Here is a 14,502-nt window from a genome sequence, read left to right as displayed (position 1 = left end):
TCCAAGTGATTTAAACCAAAAAAAAAAACATCTTGTTAATATGCCACTAAACCTATTTCAATATAATTTGTAGAATACTAATTCATGTTTTAACCAATATTACCTATGTTGTAACAAACAAAAGAAGATCAATTCAAAACTATTTAAGTTATTTTTGACATCAAACTCCTAATAAAGAAGATAAATGATTAAGTTACGTATGCTGGTGAAGAAAATATAGTCTTAAGGAGTAATTAACACATATATTGGTGTCTTGGCGCAAATGTTATTTTTTGGTAATCTAAAATCCAATTTTTTTAAACAAATACATAAATCATTATTAATACACATATATTAGGGTCTTGGCAGAAATGTTACTTTTATTGTAATCTATAATATGAATATTTATGTCAGCAAACTCAGAATTATGATGATCATTTTTCATGAAACCTTTCCAATTATGAGGTTGTTTTCTCAATATAATAAGTAAAATCATTGATTAATACAACTGGGCTCGTAGAAGAACTAAACTGATTATTTCTCATTTGCCTACAAGATTATATAATAGGGAACTCAAATTAACTGGAGTTCAAAAATTCCTGCTTTATTTTCGATCGCAAGGTTATATCAGCAACTATAAACTTAAGGTTTAGTCGTACCTTTGAAATATCCTTTATCAATATTGGGAATAAATTTTGGTGCATTGTAAGCCTTAGGCCCTCAAGCGACTGTAAACTTTTTAGTCATACCTTTGAAATACACTTTATCAATATTGGGTAGACATTTTGGTGCAAAGTTTATCTTAGGCATGCAGTCTTAAACCTAACAATTGTTTGTTTAATTTTATATTTATAATTTTCATAATTTTCTTTATAATTAACATTAATATCGATTAAATTAATTAATATAAGGTGAGGGTCATTTTTATAAACATCTAGCATTTATCACCAAAGATTTATAATATATGTAATGTGTACAAGTGTAGTCTGAATAAACTTTAATTAATGAGTAATCATACACTACTTAGTATCGATGCACGAACACATAAAAAATGATAAGGGAGTGTTTCCTCACTAGTCTTCTAAAAGTATTGGTTTAAGATCTATCGAATTTCCTTCTAAGCAGTTACATTGCCTATTATGATAGGTTTTGGAACCCCAAACATCTATCGGATGTTTTATTATAACAGAGAACACCTCGTACACAAGCAAAGCGAGTTATGTTTAGATTACAATACATCCACTTGCTATATGTCATGCTACTCAACCACTTGTTATTACATTAACTACATGAAAACAAAACATGACATCATCAATATAAATTCACATGCAAAAGTGATGTGTGCAACATACATAACATCTACTTTGATACAAATTCCATTTGGAGAATACACGTGATAAAAACTATCAACAGGAAAATTCAACATAAAATTTAATATATATTTGCTATATGACGTTAAAAAGTCAAATAAGGAAACCAAATGCCCCATGAATGGTGATGCGTTAACGTAAGAAAGTCACATCCTAGATTTCAACGTATGAAAAAAGGAACCCGAAAAAACGACAAAATGGTTTGGAAGAGTGGAGAAATAAATAAATAAATAATCAAAATGTACCTAGTTTTTCATGCACAAGCAACGACTTGTGCGTTTATTTTGGGCTTTTTGTTTTTTATTTTTATATATTTATTTTTCAAGCACATGTGGTCTCTAATGTATGGAGGAACAAAATATTATAGTATTTGAAAAGAATCTAGTACCATCTTCGAATCTCTAAATACAATTCGTATGGTCAACATATTTTTTATGTTTGGAACTCGACTAAAAGCTAATCTTTTAATGGCAGATTATGCACAAGGATCTAGTATCCAAACATAACATACCTGCAACAGTATTTGAAAAAGCAGTATCATTTTTTCTTTTGCTTTTTCATTTGGAGTAACAAATGTTTGTGTGTCTTACAACCAAAAGTATGGCACCGTGCATGGGCATCGCAAAGTCGCTTGTCATTCCTTATGAATGATGATGCATATGTATCGTTAAGTTACAGAATAAATATGATAATGTCCCCACTTCCAACTAGATTGGTAACAAGACATGCGATATAAATTCTCGACGAGCTAAGCAGACAAGAGAAAACACACTACTTTCCATCCATTACTCTAAACATTGGTTACTAACTTTCCTATTTCATATATCCACTATTAAAGATTAGCGATTTGTTAACCATGCCAGGAAAAGGAAATGCAGTTCTAAAAGGAGATTGCAAGGGTAAATGCCACCTGTCAACCATTAATGATAGTTTTGTGGAGACAAGGACACATCATTTCATGGTTAATGGAAAGCCGTTGTATTTTAATGGCTTTAACGCCTACTGGTTAATGTGTATGGCTTCTGATCCATCTACAAGGGTGAAGGTCACAGATGCATTTCAAGAATCTTCCAAGATAGGAATGAACCTGGTTAGGACATGGGCTTTTAGTGATGGTGGCAACAAACCCCTGCAAACCTCTCCCGGTTTTTACAATGAGGACATGTTTAAGGTAACTTTATCTATTATTTTAGCCTCTATTTTTTATTCAACATGATCTGTAAACATTAAAAAGTAATATCTTATCAACCATACGACAAATCGACACGGACATATTGAAATAAAAGTTAGTAATAATCAAGATCACAAACACTTTAACACCTCTGTTTTATGTTACTTGTGATAACCATCCACACATTTTCATTCCAGGGATTGGATTTTGTGATATCAGAAGCGAAAAAGTATGGGATTCACTTGATTCTCAGCTTGGTTAATAACTGGGATGATTTTGGAGGTAAAAAACAATATGTTCAGTGGGCAAGGGATCATGGGGGACAATACTTGAATAGTGATGATGATTTCTTTACTAACGTTGTAGTTAAAGGATATTATAAGAATCATTTGAAGGTATATATATGTTTGGGAAACAATGTTTCCATTATATCACAAAAATTTTCTACAACAGCTGTATGTGCATTTTGTCAAAAAATTTGAGCATGTTGCAAATACTGTTTTGCTACAGACCATTCTTACGAGACGCAACTCAATCACCGGGGTTGACTACAAGGATGATTCCACCATCTTTGCATGGGAGCTAATGAACGAACCCCGCTGCCAGTCTGATCTATCAGGGAAATTTCTACAGGTTCTTGTTTTCTCTGTTTTCTCACAGTTAAGTTGTTCATATGAGAAAATGCCCGAATCAATTATCTAGAAAGAAGGAAATCTTTTACTTTCAAATGATAGGAGTACATAGAGGAAACTGGTTTTTTATTAAACTATATGGTGCATAACCTATAACCATCGGTATCTCTTCTTTGTGCAGGAATGGATAGTAGAAATGGCAGCTGAAATAAAGTCCATTGATAAGAACCATCTTCTCGAAATCGGACTTGAAGGGTTTTATGGGGAATCAATGCCTGAAAAGAAGCAAAACAATCCGGGCTATGAAGTAGGGACCGACTTCATTACAAACAACGGCGTCAACAATGTGGATTTTGCTACAATCCATCTGTATCCCGACCAATGGTATGATCGAGTCTATACCGACATATAAACTCCATCACAATGCTTTTGTTCGTATATATACTTTGCATGTCACGCTAGCCAACACCCGAACGTAGTTAGCATCCTAAAAATGTTTCATGAAATGCATGTTTCTTATTTATAACTAAAACAATCTTTTATGTTATTTAATTTTATTGAATAACATATGTGGGTATTTCGATTTTTGACTTAGGGTTCCGGGAGCTAGCGATGAAGCTCGAGCTAAATTTGTTGAAAAATGGATTAATGCACATATTGAGGATTGTGATTCCATCTTGAGAAAACCTTTACTGATTGCAGAATTTGGCAAGTCCTCTTGGTCTTCAGGTTACACCGTAGAAGCAAGGGATGAGTACTTTGGTGGGATATTCAACACGGCCTATGAAAGTGCAAGAAACCGGGGGTCGTGTTCAGGTACAACTTTTTGGCAAGTCATGGCGGAAGGAATGGATAACTGGGGTGATGGGTACCAAGTTGTCTTGGACCAAAACCCCTCCACTGCTGCAATAATTGCCAAACAGTCTCAAAGAATTTCATCACTCAACTCTTCAACCAACCTTGAGTTCTCTCCCGTTGCTGTTGAAAAATAATTATGTTGGGTTCCTGAACAAATAATTATCCCTTTCGAGATAAAATGATATTTCTCTCTGCTGCGTTACTTACCTTTAGAAAATGTGAAGTTTAAATAGTGAAATGAAAATAAAGATAGAGGTAGCAACCATTTTGCATGAAACAAAATAGTTCCACCCTATTAGTAATGTTGTACCGCGGGTAACTTCAACTCAGTATTGTTGGACGAAGTGGGAAAATTGATGCATTTCCTTTTTATCTAAATATGGTAATATATGTAAGGTATTTTTATGTGTTTTCTTAGCTTTTGTCTATCTTTTCTTAATGTTATAAATATTTTGTCTATCAAACACACAAGTCACGTCAACATATGTGAATCCTTTTATATGTATTCAAACCACTTTTTGATCGCAGATCATCGACGAGAGGAATATTAATATTAGTTGATAAGGGATATAGGTCATGATATATCATTAAATATCAAGATTTTTGACCTAAATTTTGTATTACACTTGTGCCTTTGGGGTGGTGATACTTAAATGAACAAATATTTTCCCGAGTTTTATACTAAAAAGTCTCATTATTTTGGAATTTTTTTTTGATAAATTCATAAATCTTTTTTTTTAACAAAAAAGTCTCGTTATTTTGGGAAAATCATATAATCTGTCTTTCCCAATTAAAAAAACTTTTTACTTAATTTGGGCAAAATGTTAAACGATCAGGTTTATTCTATTCAAAAAAAAAGATTTAGGACTTTATCAAAAAAAATCTCAAAATAATTAGACCTTTCTGCATGAAATGCATACTTATCCTATTAATATTGCTTGACAAAGGATATAAGTCATGATATACCAATGATTATTATGCCTTTAGATCTTGATTTTGAAATAAAATTATGTTTGTGGGAGTTGTGATACTTAAACAAACCATTACTTAATACCGACCGAAATGTGTGTGTGTATATGTATGTGTGTGTCTGTGTGTGAGAGACAGGGGGAATGTATAAAGCTATTAGATGACTTTTTCCAAGTGATTTAAACCAAAAAAAAAAACATCTTGTTAATATGCCACTAAACCTATTTCAATATAATTTGTAGAATACTAATTCATGTTTTAACCAATATTACCTATGTTGTAACAAACAAAAGAAGATCAATTCAAAACTATTTAAGTTATTTTTGACATCAAACTCCTAATAAAGAAGATAAATGATTAAGTTACGTATGCTGGTGAAGAAAATATAGTCTTAAGGAGTAATTAACACATATATTGGTGTCTTGGCGCAAATGTTATTTTTTGGTAATCTAAAATCCAATTTTTTTAAACAAATACATAAATCATTATTAATACACATATATTAGGGTCTTGGCAGAAATGTTACTTTTATTGTAATCTATAATATGAATATTTATGTCAGCAAACTCAGAATTATGATGATCATTTTTCATGAAACCTTTCCAATTATGAGGTTGTTTTCTCAATATAATAAGTAAAATCATTGATTAATACAACTGGGCTCGTAGAAGAACTAAACTGATTATTTCTCATTTGCCTACAAGATTATATAATAGGGAACTCAAATTAACTGGAGTTCAAAAATTCCTGCTTTATTTTCGATCGCAAGGTTATATCAGCAACTATAAACTTAAGGTTTAGTCGTACCTTTGAAATATCCTTTATCAATATTGGGAATAAATTTTGGTGCATTGTAAGCCTTAGGCCCTCAAGCGACTGTAAACTTTTTAGTCATACCTTTGAAATACACTTTATCAATATTGGGTAGACATTTTGGTGCAATGTTTATCTTAGGCATGCAGTCTTAAACCTAACAATTGTTTGTTTAATTTTATATTTATAATTTTCATAATTTTCTTTATAATTAACATTAATATCGATTAAATTAATTAATATAAGGTGAGGGTCATTTTTATAAACATCTAGCATTTATCACCAAAGATTTATAATATATGTAATGTGTACAAGTGTAGTCTGAATAAACTTTAATTAATGAGTAATCATACACTACTTAGTATCGATGCACGAACACATAAAAAATGATAAGGGAGTGTTTCCTCACTAGTCTTCTAAAAGTATTGGTTTAAGATCTATCGAATTTCCTTCTAAGCAGTTACATTGCCTATTATGATAGGTTTTGGAACCCCAAACATCTATCGGATGTTTTATTATAACAGAGAACACCTCGTACACAAGCAAAGCGAGTTATGTTTAGATTACAATACATCCACTTGCTATATGTCATGCTACTCAACCACTTGTTATTACATTAACTACATGAAAACAAAACATGACATCATCAATATAAATTCACATGCAAAAGTGATGTGTGCAACATACATAACATCTACTTTGATACAAATTCCATTTGGAGAATACACGTGATAAAAACTATCAACAGGAAAATTCAACATAAAATTTAATATATATTTGCTATATGACGTTAAAAAGTCAAATAAGGAAACCAAATGCCCCATGAATGGTGATGCGTTAACGTAAGAAAGTCACATCCTAGATTTCAACGTATGAAAAAAGGAACCCGAAAAAACGACAAAATGGTTTGGAAGAGTGGAGAAATAAATAAATAAATAATCAAAATGTACCTAGTTTTTCATGCACAAGCAACGACTTGTGCGTTTATTTTGGGCTTTTTGTTTTTTATTTTTATATATTTATTTTTCAAGCACATGTGGTCTCTAATGTATGGAGGAACAAAATATTATAGTATTTGAAAAGAATCTAGTACCATCTTCGAATCTCTAAATACAATTCGTATGGTCAACATATTTTTTATGTTTGGAACTCGACTAAAAGCTAATCTTTTAATGGCAGATTATGCACAAGGATCTAGTATCCAAACATAACATACCTGCAACAGTATTTGAAAAAGCAGTATCATTTTTTCTTTTGCTTTTTCATTTGGAGTAACAAATGTTTGTGTGTCTTACAACCAAAAGTATGGCACCGTGCATGGGCATCGCAAAGTCGCTTGTCATTCCTTATGAATGATGATGCATATGTATCGTTAAGTTACAGAATAAATATGATAATGTCCCCACTTCCAACTAGATTGGTAACAAGACATGCGATATAAATTCTCGACGAGCTAAGCAGACAAGAGAAAACACACTACTTTCCATCCATTACTCTAAACATTGGTTACTAACTTTCCTATTTCATATATCCACTATTAAAGATTAGCGATTTGTTAACCATGCCAGGAAAAGGAAATGCAGTTCTAAAAGGAGATTGCAAGGGTAAATGCCACCTGTCAACCATTAATGATAGTTTTGTGGAGACAAGGACACATCATTTCATGGTTAATGGAAAGCCGTTGTATTTTAATGGCTTTAACGCCTACTGGTTAATGTGTATGGCTTCTGATCCATCTACAAGGGTGAAGGTCACAGATGCATTTCAAGAATCTTCCAAGATAGGAATGAACCTGGTTAGGACATGGGCTTTTAGTGATGGTGGCAACAAACCCCTGCAAACCTCTCCCGGTTTTTACAATGAGGACATGTTTAAGGTAACTTTATCTATTATTTTAGCCTCTATTTTTTATTCAACATGATCTGTAAACATTAAAAAGTAATATCTTATCAACCATACGACAAATCGACACGGACATATTGAAATAAAAGTTAGTAATAATCAAGATCACAAACACTTTAACACCTCTGTTTTATGTTACTTGTGATAACCATCCACACATTTTCATTCCAGGGATTGGATTTTGTGATATCAGAAGCGAAAAAGTATGGGATTCACTTGATTCTCAGCTTGGTTAATAACTGGGATGATTTTGGAGGTAAAAAACAATATGTTCAGTGGGCAAGGGATCATGGGGGACAATACTTGAATAGTGATGATGATTTCTTTACTAACGTTGTAGTTAAAGGATATTATAAGAATCATTTGAAGGTATATATATGTTTGGGAAACAATGTTTCCATTATATCACAAAAATTTTCTACAACAGCTGTATGTGCATTTTGTCAAAAAATTTGAGCATGTTGCAAATACTGTTTTGCTACAGACCATTCTTACGAGACGCAACTCAATCACCGGGGTTGACTACAAGGATGATTCCACCATCTTTGCATGGGAGCTAATGAACGAACCCCGCTGCCAGTCTGATCTATCAGGGAAATTTCTACAGGTTCTTGTTTTCTCTGTTTTCTCACAGTTAAGTTGTTCATATGAGAAAATGCCCGAATCAATTATCTAGAAAGAAGGAAATCTTTTACTTTCAAATGATAGGAGTACATAGAGGAAACTGGTTTTTTATTAAACTATATGGTGCATAACCTATAACCATCGGTATCTCTTCTTTGTGCAGGAATGGATAGTAGAAATGGCAGCTGAAATAAAGTCCATTGATAAGAACCATCTTCTCGAAATCGGACTTGAAGGGTTTTATGGGGAATCAATGCCTGAAAAGAAGCAAAACAATCCGGGCTATGAAGTAGGGACCGACTTCATTACAAACAACGGCGTCAACAATGTGGATTTTGCTACAATCCATCTGTATCCCGACCAATGGTATGATCGAGTCTATACCGACATATAAACTCCATCACAATGCTTTTGTTCGTATATATACTTTGCATGTCACGCTAGCCAACACCCGAACGTAGTTAGCATCCTAAAAATGTTTCATGAAATGCATGTTTCTTATTTATAACTAAAACAATCTTTTATGTTATTTAATTTTATTGAATAACATATGTGGGTATTTCGATTTTTGACTTAGGGTTCCGGGAGCTAGCGATGAAGCTCGAGCTAAATTTGTTGAAAAATGGATTAATGCACATATTGAGGATTGTGATTCCATCTTGAGAAAACCTTTACTGATTGCAGAATTTGGCAAGTCCTCTTGGTCTTCAGGTTACACCGTAGAAGCAAGGGATGAGTACTTTGGTGGGATATTCAACACGGCCTATGAAAGTGCAAGAAACCGGGGGTCGTGTTCAGGTACAACTTTTTGGCAAGTCATGGCGGAAATGTTATTTTTTGGTAATCTAAAATCCAATTTTTTTAAACAAATACATAAATCATTATTAATACACATATATTAGGGTCTTGGCAGAAATGTTACTTTTATTGTAATCTATAATATGAATATTTATGTCAGCAAACTCAGAATTATGATGATCATTTTTCATGAAACCTTTCCAATTATGAGGTTGTTTTCTCAATATAATAAGTAAAATCATTGATTAATACAACTGGGCTCGTAGAAGAACTAAACTGATTATTTCTCATTTGCCTACAAGATTATATAATAGGGAACTCAAATTAACTGGAGTTCAAAAATTCCTGCTTTATTTTCGATCGCAAGGTTATATCAGCAACTATAAACTTAAGGTTTAGTCGTACCTTTGAAATATCCTTTATCAATATTGGGAATAAATTTTGGTGCATTGTAAGCCCTAGGCCCTCAAGCGACTGTAAACTTTTTAGTCATACCTTTGAAATACACTTTATCAATATTGGGTAGACATTTTGGTGCAATGTTTATCTTAGGCATGCAGTCTTAAACCTAACAATTGTTTGTTTAATTTTATATTTATAATTTTCATAATTTTCTTTATAATTAACATTAATATCGATTAAATTAATTAATATAAGGTGAGGGTCATTTTTATAAACATCTAGCATTTATCACCAAAGATTTATAATATATGTAATGTGTACAAGTGTAGTCTGAATAAACTTTAATTAATGAGTAATCATACACTACTTAGTATCGATGCACGAACACATAAAAAATGATAAGGGAGTGTTTCCTCACTAGTCTTCTAAAAGTATTGGTTTAAGATCTATCGAATTTCCTTCTAAGCAGTTACATTGCCTATTATGATAGGTTTTGGAACCCCAAACATCTATCGGATGTTTTATTATAACAGAGAACACCTCGTACACAAGCAAAGCGGGTTATGTTTAGATTACAATACATCCACTTGCTATATGTCATGCTACTCAACCACTTGTTATTACATTAACTACATGAAAACAAAACATGACATCATCAATATAAATTCACATGCAAAAGTGATGTGTGCAACATACATAACATCTACTTTGATACAAATTCCATTTGGAGAATACACGTGATAAAAACTATCAACAGGAAAATTCAACATAAAATTTAATATATATTTGCTATATGACGTTAAAAAGTCAAATAAGGAAACCAAATGCCCCATGAATGGTGATGCGTTAACGTAAGAAAGTCACATCCTAGATTTCAACGTATGAAAAAAGGAACCCGAAAAAACGACAAAATGGTTTGGAAGAGTGGAGAAATAAATAAATAAATAATCAAAATGTACCTAGTTTTTCATGCACAAGCAACGACTTGTGCGTTTATTTTGGGCTTTTTGTTTTTTATTTTTATATATTTATTTTTCAAGCACATGTGGTCTCTAATGTATGGAGGAACAAAATATTATAGTATTTGAAAAGAATCTAGTACCATCTTCGAATCTCTAAATACAATTCGTTTGGTCAACATATTTTTTATGTTTGGAACTCGACTAAAAGCTAATCTTTTAATGGCAGATTATGCACAAGGATCTAGTATCCAAACATAACATACCTGCAACAGTATTTGAAAAAGCAGTATCATTTTTTCTTTTGCTTTTTCATTTGGAGTAACAAATGTTTGTGTGTCTTACAACCAAAAGTATGGCACCGTGCATGGGCATCGCAAAGTCGCTTGTCATTCCTTATGAATGATGATGCATATGTATCGTTAAGTTACAGAATAAATATGATGATGTCCCCACTTCCAACTAGATTGGTAACAAGACATGCGATATAAATTCTCGACGAGCTAAGCAGACAAGAGAAAACACACTACTTTCCATCCATTACTCTAAACATTGGTTACTAACTTTCCTATTTCATATATCCACTATTAAAGATTAGCGATTTGTTAACCATGCCAGGAAAAGGAAATGCAGTTCTAAAAGGAGATTGCAAGGGTAAATGCCACCTGTCAACCATTAATGATAGTTTTGTGGAGACAAGGACACATCATTTCATGGTTAATGGAAAGCCGTTGTATTTTAATGGCTTTAACGCCTACTGGTTAATGTGTATGGCTTCTGATCCATCTACAAGGGTGAAGGTCACAGATGCATTTCAAGAATCTTCCAAGATAGGAATGAACCTGGTTAGGATTTGGGCTTTTAGTGATGGTGGCAACAAACCCCTGCAAACCTCTCCCGGTTTTTACAATGAGGACATGTTTAAGGTAACTTTATCTATTATTTTAGCCTCTATTTTTTATTCAACATGATCTGTAAACATTAAAAAGTAATATCTTATCAACCATACGACAAATCGACACGGACATATTGAAATAAAAGTTAGTAATAATCAAGATCACAAACACTTTAACACCTCTGTTTTATGTTACTTGTGATAACCATCCACACATTTTCATTCCAGGGATTGGATTTTGTGATATCAGAAGCGAAAAAGTATGGGATTCACTTGATTCTCAGCTTGGTTAATAACTGGGATGATTTTGGAGGTAAAAAACAATATGTTCAGTGGGCAAGGGATCATGGGGGACAATACTTGAATAGTGATGATGATTTCTTTACTAACGTTGTAGTTAAAGGATATTATAAGAATCATTTGAAGGTATATATATGTTTGGGAAACAATGTTTCCATTATATCACAAAAATTTTCTACAACAGCTGTATGTGCATTTTGTCAAAAAATTTGAGCATGTTGCAAATACTGTTTTGCTACAGACCATTCTTACGAGACGCAACTCAATCACCGGGGTTGACTACAAGGATGATTCCACCATCTTTGCATGGGAGCTAATGAACGAACCCCGCTGCCAGTCTGATCTATCAGGGAAATTTCTACAGGTTCTTGTTTTCTCTGTTTTCTCACAGTTAAGTTGTTCATATGAGAAAATGCCCGAATCAATTATCTAGAAAGAAGGAAATCTTCTACTTTCAAATGATAGGAGTACATAGAGGAAACTGGTTTTTTATTAAACTATATGGTGCATAACCTATAACCATCGGTATCTCTTCTTTGTGCAGGAATGGATAGTAGAAATGGCAGCTGAAATAAAGTCCATTGATAAGAACCATCTTCTCGAAATCGGACTTGAAGGGTTTTATGGGGAATCAATGCCTGAAAAGAAGCAAAACAATCCGGGCTATGAAGTAGGGACCGACTTCATTACAAACAACGGCGTCAACAATGTGGATTTTGCTACAATCCATCTGTATCCCGACCAATGGTATGATCGAGTCTATACCGACATATAAACTCCATCACAATGCTTTTGTTCGTATATATACTTTGCATGTCACGCTAGCCAACACCCGAACGTAGTTAGCATCCTAAAAATGTTTCATGAAATGCATGTTTCTTATTTATAACTAAAACAATCTTTTATGTTATTTAATTTTATTGAATAACATATGTGGGTATTTCGATTTTTGACTTAGGGTTCCGGGAGCTAGCGATGAAGCTCGAGCTAAATTTGTTGAAAAATGGATTAATGCACATATTGAGGATTGTGATTCCATCTTGAGAAAACCTTTACTGATTGCAGAATTTGGCAAGTCCTCTTGGTCTTCAGGTTACACCGTAGAAGCAAGGGATGAGTACTTTGGTGGGATATTCAACACGGCCTATGAAAGTGCAAGAAACCGGGGGTCGTGTTCAGGTACAACTTTTTGGCAAGTCATGGCGGAAATGTTATTTTTTGGTAATCTAAAATCCAATTTTTTTAAACAAATACATAAATCATTATTAATACACATATATTAGGGTCTTGGCAGAAATGTTACTTTTATTGTAATCTATAATATGAATATTTATGTCAGCAAACTCAGAATTATGATGATCATTTTTCATGAAACCTTTCCAATTATGAGGTTGTTTTCTCAATATAATAAGTAAAATCATTGATTAATACAACTGGGCTCGTAGAAGAACTAAACTGATTATTTCTCATTTGCCTACAAGATTATATAATAGGGAACTCAAATTAACTGGAGTTCAAAAATTCCTGCTTTATTTTCGATCGCAAGGTTATATCAGCAACTATAAACTTAAGGTTTAGTCGTACCTTTGAAATATCCTTTATCAATATTGGGAATAAATTTTGGTGCATTGTAAGCCTTAGGCCCTCAAGCGACTGTAAACTTTTTAGTCATACCTTTGAAATACACTTTATCAATATTGGGTAGACATTTTGGTGCAATGTTTATCTTAGGCATGCAGTCTTAAACCTAACAATTGTTTGTTTAATTTTATATTTATAATTTTCATAATTTTCTTTATAATTAACATTAATATCGATTAAATTAATTAATATAAGGTGAGGGTCATTTTTATAAACATCTAGCATTTATCACCAAAGATTTATAATATATGTAATGTGTACAAGTGTAGTCTGAATAAACTTTAATTAATGAGTAATCATACACTACTTAGTATCGATGCACGAACACATAAAAAATGATAAGGGAGTGTTTCCTCACTAGTCTTCTAAAAGTATTGGTTTAAGATCTATCGAATTTCCTTCTAAGCAGTTACATTGCCTATTATGATAGGTTTTGGAACCCCAAACATCTATCGGATGTTTTATTATAACAGAGAACACCTCGTACACAAGCAAAGCGGGTTATGTTTAGATTACAATACATCCACTTGCTATATGTCATGCTACTCAACCACTTGTTATTACATTAACTACATGAAAACAAAACATGACATCATCAATATAAATTCACATGCAAAAGTGATGTGTGCAACATACATAACATCTACTTTGATACAAATTCCATTTGGAGAATACACGTGATAAAAACTATCAACAGGAAAATTCAACATAAAATTTAATATATATTTGCTATATGACGTTAAAAAGTCAAATAAGGAAACCAAATGCCCCATGAATGGTGATGCGTTAACGTAAGAAAGTCACATCCTAGATTTCAACGTATGAAAAAAGGAACCCGAAAAAACGACAAAATGGTTTGGAAGAGTGGAGAAATAAATAAATAAATAATCAAAATGTACCTAGTTTTTCATGCACAAGCAACGACTTGTGCGTTTATTTTGGGCTTTTTGTTTTTTATTTTTATATATTTATTTTTCAAGCACATGTGGTCTCTAATGTATGGAGGAACAAAATATTATAGTATTTGAAAAGAATCTAGTACCATCTTCGAATCTCTAAATACAATTCGTTTGGTCAACATATTTTTTATGTTTGGAACTCGACTAAAAGCTAATCTTTTAATGGCAGATTATGCACAAGGATCTAGTATCCAAACATAACATACCTGCAACAGTATTTGAAAAAGCAG

At 32.7% G+C, this 14,502-nt stretch overlaps 1 protein-coding gene across 1 annotated transcript; it reads left to right on the top strand.

The window, feature by feature from the left end:
* The first annotated feature begins 2,205 nt into the window (after positions 1-2,205).
* Positions 2,206-4,144, top strand: LOC145050817 (mannan endo-1,4-beta-mannosidase 4-like). Its single transcript, XM_078999009.1, has 5 exons — positions 2,206-2,520; positions 2,718-2,915; positions 3,031-3,153; positions 3,334-3,536; positions 3,748-4,144. Exons 1-5 carry the CDS (start codon positions 2,206-2,208, stop codon positions 4,142-4,144), a joined length of 1,236 nt encoding a protein of 411 aa, XP_078855135.1.
* The last annotated feature ends 10,358 nt before the right edge of the window (positions 4,145-14,502 follow it).

The sequence above is a fragment of the Lactuca serriola genome, chromosome 5 (genome assembly GCF_051521515.1).
Source record: "Lactuca serriola cultivar US96UC23 chromosome 5, Lser_US96UC23_V15, whole genome shotgun sequence".
Classification (NCBI taxonomy): domain Eukaryota; kingdom Viridiplantae; phylum Streptophyta; class Magnoliopsida; order Asterales; family Asteraceae; genus Lactuca; species Lactuca serriola.
The sequence above is the reverse complement of the archived record's forward strand: the minus strand, read 5'-3'. Positions and strand labels throughout refer to the sequence as shown.